The following is a 17,604-nucleotide window of genomic DNA, read 5'->3' on the forward strand; positions in this document are numbered from 1 at the left end:
TTTCAGCCGGCTGTCAGATGGATGTCAACCAGCACCCCAGGTCTTTTTCCACTTGGCTGCTTTCTAACCACCCCTCCCCTAGCCTGTAATGCTGCATGGGGTTTTTGCTGCTGAAGTGCAGGACCTGGCACTTGTTCTGGTTGAAGCTCATGCCGATGGTCTCAGCCCATCAATCCAGCCTGTCCTGGTCCCTCTGCAGAGCCTTCCTACCCTCCAGTAGATCAACACCCTCACCCAACTTGATGTCATCTGCAAATTTACTGAGGGTGCACTCAACGCCCTCATCTAGATCATCTATAAAGACATTAAACAGCACTGGCCCCAAAACTGAGCCCTGGGGAACACCGCTAGTAACCGTCTGCCAACTGGATTTAGCTCCACTGACCACAACTCTCTGGGCCCGGCCATCCAGCCAGTTTTTTACCCATCGAATAGTCCACTCATCTAAGACACGAGCAGCCAATTTATTTAGGCTGCTGTGGGAGACAGTGCCAAAGGCTTTACTAAAGTCTAGATAGACAGTATCTACAGTCTTTCCCTCATCTACTACGTGGGTCACTTTGTCATAGGAGATCAGACTGGTCAAGCATGATCTTCCTTTCATAAACTAATGTTGGCTGGCCCCGATCCCCTGATTGTCCTGCATGGCATCCTGGCACTCAGGGTGATCTCTTCCATAATGTTGCCTGGAATCAAGGTCAGGTTGACTGGCCTGTAGTTCCCCAGGTCGTCCTTCTGACCCTTCGTGTAGATGGGCGTTACATTTGCCACCTTCCAGTCTGCTGGAACTTCTCTGGTTAACCAGGACTGCTGGCAGATGATTACAAGCGGTTTGGCAAGTTCTTTTGCCAGTTCCCTCATTACTCTGGGGTGAATTTCACCAAGGCCCATAGACTTATGAATATCTAGTTGGCAAAGCAAGTCACCAGCTGTCTCCTCCTGGATTATGGGGCTTCACTCAGCTCCCCGTCCCTAACTTCCAACTCTGAGGGCTGGGTGTCCTGGGAACAATTGGTCTCGATATTGAAGACTGAAGCAAAGAAGGCATTGAGCACCTCTTTTTCCTCATCCCTCTGACAGTACACTACCCTCTGCATTCAGCAAATGATGGAGACTCTCCTTGACCCTCCTTTTACTGCCAATGTAAGTACTGAAAGTAAAGAACTGAAAGTATCATGTATCCCTTTGGAACTCATTTGCATCTGTGATCAAATTGAACTCCTTAATCAGTAGTGAGGACAGAGTTAACTACAACCTTTTCCAGTCAAGGGCAAATTGAACATATGCAATACTAAACTGAAACAATGAATTCTTAGTTTTTCACAGGACTCTTAACTACAAAAACATGACTATGAAGTACAATTCAGGTTTCCTGGAGCACTTCACTAGCCCAACAAAACAAACTCTTCTTTTTCTCCCCCAAGTGCTGGACAGTTTCCTGCTCTGTACGTGAGCTCAATTGGTTCATACTTCTCCCTTCTTAGAGGAACACCAGGGTTCACAGAAGGGGCAGAAGGTAATTTTTTACTGGCTGGAGGGAAGGACATGGAGGAGCAAAATGTTTCCCTTTCAGCAAAGCAGAAAATGAGTCAACAGACCAAGGTTGCAATTTCACAGACAGTCCAACTTTCTTTTTGTTTCATGTATAGTTAGAATGTGGTAAATAATCACAGAATGGAGACTGGACAGGGGCATTTTTGTCAGTTACAGAGCAATGTAAATTCCTGGGAATTCAGAAACCAACAGAGACATCTAGAAAGCAGACAGCCACCACATTTCCTTTGAGAATGGCTCCAGACTTTTCTGTGAGCCAGAATGCATGTTGACCTTATCCAAATGAAAATTATCTTATAATGCAGGTATCTCTGATGATTTAGAAGTGATATACGTAGAAATGGTACTTCTGCACACTGCAGCATCTACTTGTTGGTTTTAAGGGTAGAAGAAAATAAGATTAGCATTTGCTTGTGATTTGGCCCACACTATTATATCCTGAAGTCTCTCCTCACCTAGCATGTTCTGTGTCCCTTTCAAATGCAGTAACATGTATGAAGATGGACAGGGACGTGCAGTTTTGCAGTCACTCAGAAAGTGTGGAGAAAAAGCTATCCTTAGTGTTTTACCCCTAGTGACAATCAAAGTATTTCAGACTTCAGAACAAATCGGAACCCAGAAAGCAAGATTTTTTGATTTAAAAGTTGTTAACCTAATGCAACAGATTCACAAACTTGTTCTGGTAATTCCTGCTACAACTGGCTTCCAGGAAGAATATTACATCTGGACAGAGTATAACTGCATGAATAGTATAGTCTTACCTGGAAAAGCCACTTTAGAATTGGTATGGGACACAAGATACAACTGTAAGCAGAACTTAGAAAATGATTAATAGCTAAAGAAAGCTGCTGTGTCGCACCAGAACTGTAAGACAAAGACGGAGGTGGGGAAAGAGGGGGGGGGCATAAAACAAAAAAACAAACAAACAAACAAAAAAATCAATCAGTGGTTGAATCAGCACTTTCACAAACATCTAAGAACTTCCCCACCCCTCAGGTAATCATCAACAGCAAACAAAGATCTGAACATCTAAAACAGATGTTATTCTTATGCTCTTACGTACATGAAATGCTACAGTAACTAAACTTCATTTGTTATTTAGAACAATTGTCTTTTTCTCCAGAATGCCATGCTATATAATTTGGAAACATTTGTATTATTAGAGAATAACAGCTTCAGACAAACATTGATTTACACTATTGTACCATGAACCGTTACACCTGTCTATACAGATGGGCTGCTATGCTCAATGAGACCAGAGAATAAGATTTTTAACTGTCCAATGACCTTTACCAACACTTTTAGAAAAGAGGAAAAAACTTTGAAATTTTTTAAATAGTCTTTTAAATAAAGAGTCTGGACGCAAACTAAAGCAATTAAAATCAAACAGTCTAAACTCACTGTGCAAATTTGTGAGGTGCAAAAAATAGCTCTTGGAAGAACAGAAAATACGTCATTTTTGTTATGGAATTATTTTAGCTTTAGTCTTCTTTAGAAAGTCAGGTATGTCATAAGCAGCTGAATTAATGATATCCAGTTTCTCACATACCCTTCTTTAGTCTCCTATGTTCTCAGTATCTACTAAAACAGGTAGCTCCGAGAGATGTGTCCTAACTTTTCCATATACCCTCTGCCTGTCCCACTAAGCAAGTGGCTAGGAAGACAAAGATGTGCCAACTGGACAGTCAGTACATGCCAGCTGGGCAGAATGCATAAGCAATTAAATCATAATTGCCTTCTGCAAGGGATGATTCGTTTAATCCTCATTCCCCTAGTCACTGATTTACAAGATACTTATGAAGCTTATATCCTTGTGATCTTCAAAACATATTAACAGAGGCCTGAAGCCAAAGGAATATATCACAAACATCACTTCCTCCAGAGATGAGGAGCAGCCACCCTCCTCCTCTTCACACCCACAATAGCACATACACACGTATACAAAATCCTTTAAGATTAATTTAATTTTCTGTTTCACTGATGTAAATTTGGAATAAAATGCCAACTGAAACAACCAGAGTTTTTCCAGATTTGCACTTGTGGTATTAGGCAAGAATTTGTCCAGCTATTTGTAGCCTGACAGCCTCATAAATATAGAATACAGATCCCTATGAATTACAGAACAGTTGTTTATATACACACAGACACACCACTAGTGTAGTGACTTAGTCTAACAGCTGTCAGAAATCGTGACTTTCTGCAATCCTCATTAGGTGGAGCCCTCAATCCCAGGCCCATTCAGGATGAAAATATGTAAAAGTCTTTCAGCAGCCATAATGCAACATTAGTAGGTCACAAATCAGTTCACCACAAAGGTCTTCTTTCCGTCTTGGGATAGTTAAGCTTTTGTTCATTATAACATTTCACTTCTGCATTTATCTTCCACAAACTGGTCAGATTATCAATGACAGTCCAACACAGTAGAAATATGGAAGAGGCCAGAACACCTATTTTTTCCATTATGTCTCCTTTAAGATGTTTTTCAAGAATCCCAGAGAAGGAAAGAAGGAAGCTTCAAGTAACAATTCACTGTTCTGTAAAGCTAACCTGGAAAGCGGAACTCCACGGAAAGGGAGTCAGTCTTGCCTACTTAGTAAGACAGAGCTCACTTGTGTGCAAAGATACTACTTAATCTTAAGAACTGCTAACACTGAAGAAAATCATACAAGTAAACACAACAGAGTGAAGAGCATATTATTACCTAAGAAGGAGCTTTTCTATAGGATTTTGAGGGACGAAGTGAAAATTCCTCAAGTCAAGGTTATACTGATTGAAGATTTTCCCAGAGGTTGTTAAATCAAATATATCTTCTCCAGGGTGGTAGTCAGGTATGGCATGAGCTACTACTGAAAATCTCTTTATAAACGCCCTGTAAAATTCAAAATTGCTTTTATGAATTTAAACATTGAGAGGCTATTTGCTGGTTGAGACAGTTATTTTCATCCGAACACATCAGCCTCATGTGAAAACTCGATTGTTAAATTACAGTAATGTCCAATAAAATCCACCCAACCTCAAAAGACAATAAAAATGGTTCACAGCAAACATATTAACAACAATTGATGGAAAGAGTGAAAGATTAGGAAAAAAGGCTAAAAAAGTGAAGAACTAGATTTAATTAGTTTTGGAGTTGGAAGGACCTGTGTTCTTCTGAGAGATCTTCCTCTCCACTGCCATTCTCCTCATCGTCATCTGAAGAATCAGTCTCCCTGCCTTGTATGTCTTCCTGTAACCGCTTTTCTAGTTCATCTACCCTGAAATAACAGCAGCAGCAGAACATATCATCACCATTTCGTATTTACAATAGAAGACAACAAAATTTAAGCTCTGAATGTGAACCCAGGAGTCAGCAGCCAATTACACATGGCTAAAGCAGCGAGACATTGCATCTGTGTAAAAAAACCCAAGCACCTTGCTATTCCAAGATACAAAGTAGAAGTTTCACAAAACCTAATGAATTTCCAACAGCACCATCAAGCACTAGTTTGTCAGAGATAAATACACTCAACTAACTTCTGACAGAATTTTTTGAAATTGCCTAAAACTTTCAATCTTCTGGTTGAAATTTTTTTTTTAATTTTTTTTTAAACCTCATAGTAGTATTTTATTTGTTAAATAGTATTAGTTATATAGGAGTATTCACTACTCCATACTCAATCAGTCCAGTTACTAGGGTCAGATTCTTTAATCAAAACAGTTAATCACACATATACACCCATCACCATCACTTGCCATTTGTACACATACTACATGACACTTTCTACCTATCTCTTGCAAGAACACTCATTAGTTCTGTTCACTGAAATGTGTAACTACTCAGAAGCCAATAGTCTACACAGCTTTGGAAACCAAAACCAGGCTACAAATGCCTTTGAAGAAACTAGTACAGTCTACATGAATACTTCTATTTCATGCCTGACCAGCAGCTGCTAGTTGGCTCAGCAACCTATAACAAAGGCATCAGTAAATTTAGTTTGGCTCTTCAGAGGTAGAGAGATACATCACAAATCACTCATTACTGCTTGGAAGGAGACTGTCATTCAGCTTTTACAGTTAAGCCGCACTTGTAGGTCCAGTCAGATGTATGTTGGTAGCACCAGCAGGCAAAGTTTAGCTTACTGCTACCCAAACTCCATCAGTTTTGGGGAGACGAGGTAAATCTAAGTTTCTACAACTCCATCCCAAGTTTTTCAAAGCAGCTTTAAGAAACAAACCTTTTAGATTCTTCTTTCTCCTTCAAGAGATGTTCTAAGCTGTTTACATATGACACCTGGCTAACAACAGGAGGCTTAGAAAGCTGTAAATGAAATAGTAAGAAATTAAAAAATATACCACAAGCTACTAATTCATCCAGTATTAGACATTAAACAATCAAAATAGAAATCTGTTCCAATTTTAATGCTATTTTACCTAAAGAGAAAAACTCAAAGGAGACCCTGAAAAACAGGACAATTAACAGTTTAGGTTTCTCAGTCTCTTGACAATTGTATACAATGGTCAAATCTTTCTCAGTGATTTAGAAGTAACTGTGCTTCGTGATGGATCTGAGCAGCAAAGCAAGTCTCTGCTGCTCTCCCTGGGGCTGACCTCCAGCTAACCTTCACAAAGAGCATTAGAATCAGAAGCTTTTTACCTCACAGCTTTATTATTATCATCCACTGAGACCCTGGGAATCTCTATTCTCATGCATGAGACAAACTCCAAAAATGATTCAGTACCTCTTGTTATTTCCAGGAGTCCCTAGACAGCAAAGCACTAGTGTTTGCTAAATCACTTCCAAAATCATCAGACAAAACAAAGCTTCCAATCAAAATCGTAATACAAACTCAAATTAAGAAGCTAATAAAATAGAATTAAAAACCAAGACACCACACAAAGAAAGTCTTAACTGCTAGCAAAATTATTTTCTTTTTCAGTAGCCAGTGTTTTATTCAGCTAGTAGCAAATAACACAGATTTGAAGTCTTTTATGGCCATGATTCAGTTCTTTGGACGAGCGGTGCCCTTCTGACACCACCTTCTTAAATTGCAAGCCTCTTACTAGTGGCAAAGCTTCTTCCTATGAGCTCCTTCATTTTAGGAGAACACAATTCAGTAAGAGCATACCCTCTCATTGGGGATTTTCTATTACTCAAAGGTAACAGAAGTTAGTTTAAGAAGTTAGTGTCCACCTGCTAATAAAAAAGCCCACAAATACAGCATTAATTTCTGGTATTCAGAGATCTCTTTCAAACGTAACAAGCAGCATGTCTTTGTGCAGGAAATCTTGTGGGAAAGCTGAAGACCTCTTACCTTATTTCATATCTGGTTAATACGCCTAAAACAACTGTTGAACAACTGAGGAATCAAGACTCTATTCCAATGTGCGCATATGCTCCTTCTTACAAGACAAGAGAAGAATGCTAGTATTTGCAAAAACTATAGTCATGGAAATTTTGAGACAGTTCTTAACTGTTTTATCTTACTTGGCCATTCATTAAGCAGAAACAGGATAGGCTAAATGTTATGGTCACATACATGTTCCACAAACTTTGATCTAGGCTGCATCTGTTTATCAGTCTTAACTATTAATTATGTAGACATGTTGGTTAAGATTGTGGAATATGTATGTAATCACAGAAGTCTGATCTATAACATGCTTTCATAATGAATTGTAAGGACAGATAAAAATAATTATAGCTGTTCAACATCTGCCTACAGAGATAGTACCTGAGACAACAAACAAACTGTTTCAGAAATTTAAAACCAGAGGAGAGGAGGAGAAGAGTATTTATACAGATATTCTGCTGTTTGTTTCCTACTGTAGAAAACAGCAGTGGGCTGACCCCAACCAGCAGCCAAGCACCACACAGCTTGTTCATTTCCCCGCCCAGTGGTGCAAGGGAGTGAATAAGAGCAAAAGCAAGAAAACTCATGGGTCAAGATAAAGACGGTTTAGTAAGTGAAGGAAGAGGGGACAAGGGGGAAAAGAAAAAGTGATGCAAAGGCAATCACGCAGCACCTCCCACAAGCAGAAGGATGCCCAGCTAGACTCCAAGTAATGGCAACATGCCAGACCAACTCCCCCTGCTTGGCTTTGATTGCTGAGCATGACACTACATAGCATGGAATACATCCCTTTGGTCATCCGGCGTCAGCTGCCCAGGCTCTGTCCCCTTCCAACTTTCTGAACACTCCAGCCTACTCACTGCGGGGGTAGAGTGGGAAGAAGAGAAAGCCTTGATGCTGTGCAAGTACTGCTCCACAACAGCCAGAAGACTGGTCTTTTATCAACACTGGTTTTGTCGAAAACACACAGCGCCGTACATCTGTTACTAAGAAAATTAACTTCCATCCAGCCAGACTCAGTGCAAAATCTTTTTATTTAAATGCAGCCATTTCCAACCTGTACCAACTTTGTCAGGAGTGCCACACTAAGTCCCACTGCAGGACCTTCCTAATTAAAACATTATTTTACAATAAAACTTAAAAATCATTACTTATTTGACAAGCTGTTATTGAACAACTAGGCTAACTTTTAAAAACACAGATCACTTCATCACCGTAACGTCCGGTAAATTGGGATTCAAACAATTCATCTATCCCCTGTGAGCAGAAGTAGTCATTCAGCTTTTTGGAAGTATTTTAGAAATCCCTTCTAAAATACTTCCAATTTCCATGAAATTCAACCTCAAAGAAAACATCACACTTACAGATCAAGAACTTGTACATAGATTTCTGACAATCACAGACTGTGACTGAAGAGCCTAAATTCATCCCAGCTGTGTCCCCTCCCAACTTCTCGTGCACCCCCAGCCTACTTGCTGGCAGGGTGGTGTGAGGAGAAGAAGAGGCCTTGACACTGTAAGCACTGCTCAGCAATAACTAAAACATCCCTGTATTATCAACAGTTTTCAGCACAAATTCAAAACATAGCTTTATACTAGCTACTATAAAGAAAATTAACTCTACTTCAGCCAAAACTAGCACACCTGATCATGAAAATGAAAACATTAGATCCCACACATCTTCTAAATGTAGCGTCCTGCATTTTTCTTTGGGGGGAAGTGGGGAAAGCAAAAATGGAACTCCTAAAAACCACCAAAAGGCATACAGCTAATGCATTCCGGCTGCACAAACCATCTGTCAGCCATTCTGAGGACAAGCACGGTAACAATCACACCCTTTCTCTGACTACATTGCACTGCACAGCATAGGACCCTGAAACTGAGTAACCAGTTTTGCAGGCAAATAACTCCGACTTCTCATGCATTATGAATAAAGGAAAAAAATCATATAAAAAACCCAACATAACAAAACTGATGCAATGCTTGCTTTTTTTTTTTGTTTTTAGCTACTTACATGAAGCTTCAGTAATGAAGTCATGGTGTCCTGAGAAAAACTGTCAAGACAAGATTCTTCCAGGGTTCCTGCCTGTGGCTTGGGATTTGAACAGAGAATTTCTTGCAGTGGCACGAATACTTCATCATCATCATCATCATCTAGACTGCATTTCAAACTCTCATCTTCGCTATCAAAGCTGCTTCTTGATTTTCCTTTCAGCTTGCGCTTGTCTGTATCAATGCTTTCAACTTTTAACTCTCCTGAGAGTTGTGAAGATACATGGCTGCTGTCCATGCACCCTTCTTTAAAAGGCAATGAACAGGGAACAGTTTTACCAGTCTCTTCTGAGAGTGCAGGTTTCCCAGAACCTTCCACTGAACAAGAACCAGAAGCATTTTTTGAAGTCTTGTCTTTTGTTTTTGAAAAACTGTTGCTGGATTGAATACTGTAAGCTTTATCATGTGCACGTCTTTCTGGTCTTTTCCCAACTTGCTCTTTCTTAGCGTCCAATACCTGAGATAGGGCAGCATTCTGGAGATGAGACTTCACACCTTTTGATTGTGTTAAGTGGTGAAGAGAAGGCAATACAGTACTTTTTTCCTGAGAAAAAGGAAGGGACTTTTCCAAGAAAAAGCGTGAGTTAGCCACCTGCAATTGATTTTCTTTGGTATCCACAACAGAAATGTGGTTAATTTTACCAGGACTGTGTGCAGAATATGAAGATGACAAACCTACAGAGGAGCAATTATTTTTCTCATTTTCATCACTTGAATTGAGGTATTCCTCTGGAAGAGCAGAATCATGTCCAGGTAGAGGAGCAGCCTCCATTAGTTGCAGAACATCACCACAAGTAGACTTTAAAAGGATATTTTTTACAAAGTCAGATCTCCTATTTTTGCATTTTGCAGATGATCTGCTAAAAGCAGGGTCATTCAAACTTGATACTTCAGATTGATTTGAACTATCTGCATCCACATTCATGGCAGTATGTTTTCTTTTCCCAGGAAAGTCTATTTGTTTGGATCGCTCAGAAGACATCTTGGATCTAAGGCAGCATGAAGGAACAGACTGGCTTTTCCACCTATCAGCAGCCATCTCAGATGATGATCTCAGTGCATTTGGAGAAGATGCCTCATGTTTTGAAACCTGCTTCGGCTTTGGTTGAGGCAGGTCATCTATAAAGTGTTTGAGAAAAAAGTAAACCACTATTGTCACGTTTAAGAAAAAAAATAAAATTCAAAACCATAACAGCTTACCCTTAAAAAACGTAACATCTGTTTTTAAGTCAACTATGACTGAATTTTTTATCAGAAACTACAATACTTCCATTCTGCTTGATCACAGTGGACGACAGTTAAGATTTAGCTGACACTGTACTGTTACGTTGTTATTGTAACTAACTTGGAAATGAAATTAAATCCTTTTATTTTAAAGCAGCTCAACAGCCACCGTTAGAAAGCTTTTTCTACACACTAGAATCAATCGGTCTTTGGAAGCAGGTAATAGCCCAGCTGAGGTATGGGACTGGAAGAAAGTTTCTATAATTACATAATATGGTTATAAACAATGAACAGTATGAAACGTATTTTGGAAATCCTGCAATAATTTTAACAGTAGTCATGAAAAAGGCATTCAGAATGTATGAAGAAATCTGTTTTCAGGCTACGGTTCTATGGCATCAGAGTCCACCTTCCTCACCATACTTCTTTGCTTTCTGCCTTAAGCTGGCACTAGCACCTGGACACTTCGTGGCAAGCTACTTCAAGGAGCTGATGTGGCTGACAACTTCCCAACTCAATTTTCAGCCAGATCAGTTCCTCACACTGCTGGCCAAGTCCCAGTGCTAGCACAGACGGAAAGTGAAGCATAGCAGCAGAAAGTCTGAAAGGTTTTTCACAGACATGGATCCATAACATGGGAATACTCTCCTCGTTTTGGGTTCCCCACCTCCTTTTTTTTTTTCTGTTTTTAAAAAAATCACCCTATTGACCTAGCTCAAGCTTCTATTCACCTCAGTTTTTATATTCAGTTCTACCTACTGCAGAAGAAAACTACGTGGTTAAAAGGGACAAAAAGGAACAAGAATACCAGTTAAACTTTAGTGTTTGGTTCAACAAGAATGCTTTTTTTGGATTAAGCTGAAAGGCAAAATCTGTTAACCACCACAGTGAATGCACATTTTCCAAAATGCAAGAGAAATCATAAAAATAATCAGGGATTAAGGGCTTAGGACAAAGAAATATCATGACTTCTAATTAAGTAATAATCTGTTTTTCACTAAAATCCCAAATTACTTTTAAACCTCTTCAAGCTTGCTACATATTAGAAATAACCTGGACTATACAGCAATGATTTTTTTTGAGAGAGGGAAAACAGAAAAACACAATTTCAAGGAAACAATGCCATTAAAAAGAGACACTAAGTGACAAACCTGATTGTTTAATTAATTCCATATTATCAGCACTACTTCTACCTGAGGCAGTCTCCCTTGAACCAGAATGGCTGAACCTTAAAGGACATCCATTTCCCTAAAAACACAGACGGAGAAAATAAAAAAGTTAATTGTATACTTTTAAAAACCAAGATGTTGACATCTTGAGCCAGGTGTTGAATCCAGCACAGACTTAGTTCCACACACCCCAAGAAATATGGTAATATACTTCATTTCAAGACAAACTTAAAACACAGCTGCAGAGATCTCAAGAAAAGGACTCTCCACAACCCAAATTTTATATATTTTCTTCAGATTGGCCTCCAGTTCTAAATCTTTTCACTTTTAGAGCTGTTAGCTACTTGCGTCCCTGGGCTACATGGCAACATAAGCCACCTGGCTTTTCTCAAACAAGTCATCAGGAACTTAAAGAACAAAAGGACAGAAAGCACAGACAAGCAAATACAGAGGGAGGGGTGCTAAGGAGAAAACAAAACACAAGCTAACCAACCTTTTTTCTTCCATTCACAGTGCATTATGGAGGCACACATAATGATTTTCCTTGCAAGTAACCAGCAACCTTTTAAAGCATTTTCTTGGTTGGTAAAAAAGTGAATATAATTCAACCTGTACATACTTCATAGTACCACTCCTACTTCTGTCTAAATACTGTGGCTTAAGTGCATAAATCTAAACTGCTATTAACTGCAACTTCTAACAAGCAGAAATTTGCCAGGCTGTTCCCTATACTACATTGTAAGAAAACACAAAGTTATAAGGCATTTAAGATAGACTTTTTTCTACAAAATACAATTTAAAGTTACAATTTCCATTGCATTTCCATGTTTGCATCTCACCCAGAATAACTCCTCTGTTTTTACACCAGGATTTCTCATTTATTGTAAAATAGTTGAGAACCGGCTTACCCAAGCATGACCTAAAATTTACAAAGGAATAGCAAAAGAGCATAAATTTTTCTTACATCTGAAAAAGGCAGCACCAAGAATCTCATCCTACATTGAAAAATAAAATTAAAAAAAAAAATCACATGCACAATGGGTCACTGATTTCCACCTTCAACGACCCTTTTAAACACACCTGATGTGATACACCTGCTCCTGAGAATGGCTTTACAGGATGTGGCTTAGATTGTTTCATTCTATGTTTCTTCTGCTTTCTTTCTCTGCAGAGAGGTTCCAGTGACAACCTAGATTTAGACTCAGTTGGAGTGCAGGGCAATTTCATGGGAAGACCTGGGTTTTGGCACAGAGACGTGTTGTTCCCAGTGCCATTATTTCTAGCGCGGGCTTTTTGAGTATCAGCTTCTGACAGTGAAACCCATCTGTCAGAGTCTGAACTACTGTCTTCTAGATCCATAGAGTCAGTTTTCTGTTCCCAACTATTTCCACAAGACAATGGTGCTCTTGTTACACCCAGACACTTCTCATTTCTTCCCTGTTCCGACTTAACAGTTTTATCCTTTTTGGCCAAGAAACAGCTGTGAGACCCTGCAGTAACAAGGAGTTTTTGAATCACAACTTTTGGATACAATGAATCCAGCGCCTTGCATGCTCTGCCATTCTCTAAAATGTTTACACTGTCCTTTTTCTTTTTAATTCCTCTCTGAAAGGCATCTACCACAGGACTTGTGTTTGGTGTTTGGTCTGGCATCTTTCTTCTTCGGACCTTCTTTGGAGAAGATATTTTCTTTTCAAAACGTTCAGCACATAAAACTGAAAGTCTGATTCCTGCATCTTTTACATTTCCTCTGTCTGGTGAGCACAACACAGTTCTGTCTTTATGGCTAAGGTCTAAGAGAGAAAAGACAAATTATTCACAATTACAATATTGAAAAAAAAAAACCCACACCTCCCCCCCAAAAAAAAACATATTGGACTGTATTACTTCGTATTGCCTCTCTCACACGCAATCCAAAATGAATTTACTGAATCATTTCGTTTTGCTAGTGCCATGCGATTTATTTCATATCAAAGAATTGCATGATCTATGTCACAGCTTGAGTTGTTATAAACAATCTAGCTTAAGCATGAGACAATAACTTGAAATAATAATTACACCACTATTTAAAGAAATTAATTTTAATAGGAAATCAACATTTTCAGTTACATTATTAGAAAAAAAATTAAATGTGTGCACTTTGACATATTTGATAAGCTATACTCATTATATTGCTGCTCCAACTTGGAATGAGATTGGACTATACTTCCGCACATTTATAAAATTACAACTTGTATAAATATCTTCCATTTAAAAACCACATATTTACCTTGGTTTAAAACTGGTTTGAAGAAATTGGTAATGGTCTGGTTTCTGAAAAGAAAACAAAATTTTATCTTTTTAAAAGAACAATACCTAAATGCTCATACAGTGAATATTGATAAAATTAAAACGGTGACATTTATTTCTACAGATTTTGTTTTCATGCCAGCACTTCTTACTTCTGATAGATCAGAGAAAGCATCATCATCCTCATTGCCTTCTAGCCTTCACTCTACTTGGCTAATGAAGCCAACCTGTCAGTTTCCTCGCTCAAACTGTTTACTTCTTCATCCTAGTAAGTCTTAGCCACCCTTCCAGCTTAAACTAAGCATTCTTAAATGGGACTGAGCTCACTTGTATCCAGTATTCTAGATGAGACCTCACCAGTATCTTATGTGATGATGTTAAGAACCTCCCCATCTTCACTGTCAACACTTTGAGCTGGTAACTCCTACTGTAATTTTTTTTTTTTTTTTTTAAGGTGTTAGAGTGGTAAGCAGCTGGCCTTGTCAATACCATCAGTGACCAAACCCTCTTCAATGCCATTATTAGTTGCAATCAAGTCTAACCATAAAGTTCTATCTGCAAGTTGTGAAGTTCAACTAACCCTGTAACTTTCTTCTTGTTGTCCAATACCCTTTGTTCACCACTGTTTGGTTGTTTGGGTTTTTTTCCACACATCTGGTGCCAGGCTGGGATGTAAATTCCTCTCTGAACTATTACCAGACTCCTCAGTGGGAACTTGTACCAGCACTGCCCCTTAACAAAACACACATGTCAGTGGCCTGCCTCCCTCCCAGCACACGCTGTGGGCACCTTCTGGCTTCCAACAGAAACAGCAGCCTACAACCATCTTGGTTTTTATACATACACAACGAGATAATTAATAGCTTTAAATCATTGGTGTTTTCTCTGGTAAGAATAAGTGGGATGTGAGAATATCAAGGCATTTATCCATAAGAGAATGTCACTTCTAAAAATGGGCAGATTGTCCAAGTAACGTACAATTTGAACATTAAAATACATGAAGAACTATGAACTTGCTATCTTCATCTTCTCCTGCATAGCAAGGAAGTTTACTAACAACTTCATGGTTATACTCGCTCCTGGTTTGGAAGTGGCTCTTCAAGTTGCAGCAACATATTGGTGTGAGAAAGCAAGAATAATACTAATTTGTTTAAGACCTTCTTCCATCTTTTGTAATCTTTCTGTGCCTTCCAAAAGAAAGCTACATTGTTACTGACCATGTAACAGTGAATACAAAGACAAAAGTTATTTATTCCAGATTATAAGTTTACATATTCAAGCATCCATACACGTCCGTGCTTTCACAGACTCAATAACCATTTTTGAAGTTCAGGCCAGAACTCCTCACTGCTCACTTGTTCAAACTAGACTTGGATTTCATTTTGAATCTTTCTGTGAGCTTGTTACTTTCATTTTTGCATTTTCTAATGTGGCTTCTGCATTTTTAGCACCTACAAATGCAAAAAGCTCTTTATAACACATTGATACTTGTTTAAGCAAGCTACTGGCAACCAGCGATGTTTGAGAATACTGTATCTCAATGAAAAGTAATCAGAATCACTAACCTGTAATCAGAATATGTGAGTGCATAAAACTCCTTTTAGCTTACCAGAGAGAGCAAAAAAACTACTTCTCAAAGATTACAAAGAGCAAGGCGCTCTCCACTTTGCATTCCTCAGGGTACTCCCAATGCTTACTTGTGACTGCTCTCGCAGCTGCAAAATCATCCCATGCCCACAGCTTTCTGCACTGCATATCTTTCTAAAACCCTTCTATCTCCCTAACTAAGCAACCGTATGTACCTCTTCCTCCCACGTTAAAGCCCCATCTACAATACAAACCATTGCTGGTAGTCCAAATCTTATCTTCAGTTACCTCTCAGATTCCTCTCCGCACTTGAATCTTGAAGACAAAGCAATACCAAAACCAAAGCTTTCTGCTGTCGTCTTCCTTCTTTCCATAGCCACTGATTACAAATAACTGCTCCTCCCCCTCCCACATCCACTATCTCATTGTTGTATCTTTTTGCTGGTTTTATTCTAAACACAAGAGCTTTGTAACAAAATTCATCCTTGTTCCATAATTACACAGAACCTTATATAACACAACTGAGAGAATGAAGGCACTGCTGCCAAAAAAAAAAGCAGCCTTTTTTTTTTTCCCGCTGGGATAAAAGTTTAACTTCAATGGAGAGTGATTTGTCTTAAACGCTTTAAAACAAATAGTGTATCCATTGACATTTTCTACTTTGCATTTGTAATTCTGCTTTTTCAAAGTGCAAGGAATAGGAACTGTCCAACTAAAACAAAATAACAATACAGCACTTGAGAAATTATATCTCAGACAAGGAAGCATACTAAGCATACTGGAAACTTCAAACAAAAGCAAAGGGTGGAGAAAATAAAAGAAAGCATGCAATACAGTACAAGGAGGAACACGAGAAAATACTGGGCTTTCCAACCTGCTTTTCATATATATGAAAGGACAAAAAGACCATGTGATTTTCTACGTGAACAGGATCATAACTGTTCACAAACTATTCACAGGAGGATTTCCACTATTGTTTTAATACAAGGTCAAACAGCCAGCCCTAAAAGAATTAAGAACTGATGAAGGAACAGTAATTACTAGTTTTCACTCTTTTTTACCTGACATGAAAGTCACAGTTGTTTAATGCATCTTTGTCAACAACTACATAGCTCTGGCTAACTTTTCAGCAAAATATATAAATCAGCAAAACATATTTACCTCCACTAAAAATTATTCCACCATTTTTTGTGAAATCTCATCTTAACTGAGACACCAGGGAGACCACTAAAAAACCTAGCTAAGAAAAGGCAAAACCCTTAAATACATGATCCCACTCAACAAAGAAAAAAACTACACAGCCAGGAGATGCACTTAACAGACCCTCCAGGTCTTTCAAAATTAAGAGCACAACATACGTGAAAGAGGTAGGGAGGAAATTCTTTCACTTGTTTAAAGAGACAACCCCCTAAGTATTCTTTAAAAGTAATCCGTGTTTACAGCCATATCAGTGGTTATCTCTAATTGGATAAAAACTGTACTTTTAAAAATCCACGCTGGAAACACTAGCAATAGCTCAGAGAAAGCAAACCCACACAACATAGGATTACACTACAAAATGTAACTACATCTTTGACAAAATGGAGCATCTTCAAAAGCACTGTAGAAATAACAAGAAACCCTCAACAAAGCAACCCACAACAGAAAGTCATACACAAAATCTCAAAACAGTCTTAGATAACCACAGCAAAACCAGAACACACGAGTAGTTTCACTTTCTTGGGCAAGAAGCAACATAGAAGAGGAACTGAACTTTCACCTTCTCCTTTTCCTTCAAATGCCAATTCTATCAAAAAAAGAGGATCCGCAGAAATGAACAAAATAAGGTGCTGCTAATGGCATAAGAAAATTGACTTGACTCATACTGCAAGAACAAAATTTATTTAATTCAGCAGCCTCTGAAAAAAATCAAGTCTTTGGCAGAATTTGGATTTCTAGTTGGTAGACAGGTTCGTCATGTCTAAAAACCATCACCGACGGACACTGCCTTCATTGGAGACCTTGTCCTCCAGTATCCTTAGCAGTACTGTTCACAGCTGGAATGGGCTTGAAAGCTGAATCAATGACAACTTAAGCTCCTTCTTTACAGCCGAACCACTAAAGCCTACCGAGCTCTACAGGTAGACTTGCTAACAAACACCAAGACATAAAATGGGAGGACATATGGGTACATGTTGGAGGACTCACATATTTTGGATGATGGGTTGAAGATACTAGTCAGTACTTAGCTGGACGTTTTCTTCAGTTTCTTTGTATGCTGTCAGGTTGCCTGGCTATCAGAGCTTTCACCTTGGCCAACAAACTATCAGCACCACATGAAAACAAGGGCTAGAGCCTCATGGATGAAACCCCCACAGGTACGAGTACGGATAAGGAGGGCACCGGCCGCCCCTCGCGACTGGC

General features: G+C 38.9%; 1 protein-coding gene across 1 annotated transcript in view; it reads right to left on the minus strand.

Moving 5' to 3' along the window:
* Positions 1-15,575, minus strand: part of LOC104161510 (protein FAM178A-like) — a 16,632-nt gene extending 1,057 nt beyond the window's left edge. The window contains exons 1-9 of the mRNA XM_009699980.1: positions 15,490-15,575; positions 13,595-13,638; positions 12,406-13,118; positions 12,290-12,320; positions 8,895-10,051; positions 5,769-5,851; positions 4,695-4,808; positions 4,256-4,423; positions 2,316-2,418 (exon numbers count right to left, since the gene is read on the minus strand). Of these exons, the coding sequence (XP_009698282.1) occupies positions 2,316-2,418; positions 4,256-4,423; positions 4,695-4,808; positions 5,769-5,851; positions 8,895-10,051; positions 12,290-12,320; positions 12,406-13,118; positions 13,595-13,638; positions 15,490-15,575 (2,499 nt within the window). The remainder of the gene's footprint in view (positions 1-2,315; positions 2,419-4,255; positions 4,424-4,694; positions 4,809-5,768; positions 5,852-8,894; positions 10,052-12,289; positions 12,321-12,405; positions 13,119-13,594; positions 13,639-15,489) is intronic.
* Between the last annotated feature and the right edge of the window lie 2,029 nt (positions 15,576-17,604).

Source organism: Cariama cristata, unplaced genomic scaffold (assembly GCF_000690535.1).
Source record: "Cariama cristata isolate BGI_N322 unplaced genomic scaffold, ASM69053v1 scaffold15125, whole genome shotgun sequence".
Taxonomy (NCBI): domain Eukaryota; kingdom Metazoa; phylum Chordata; class Aves; order Cariamiformes; family Cariamidae; genus Cariama; species Cariama cristata.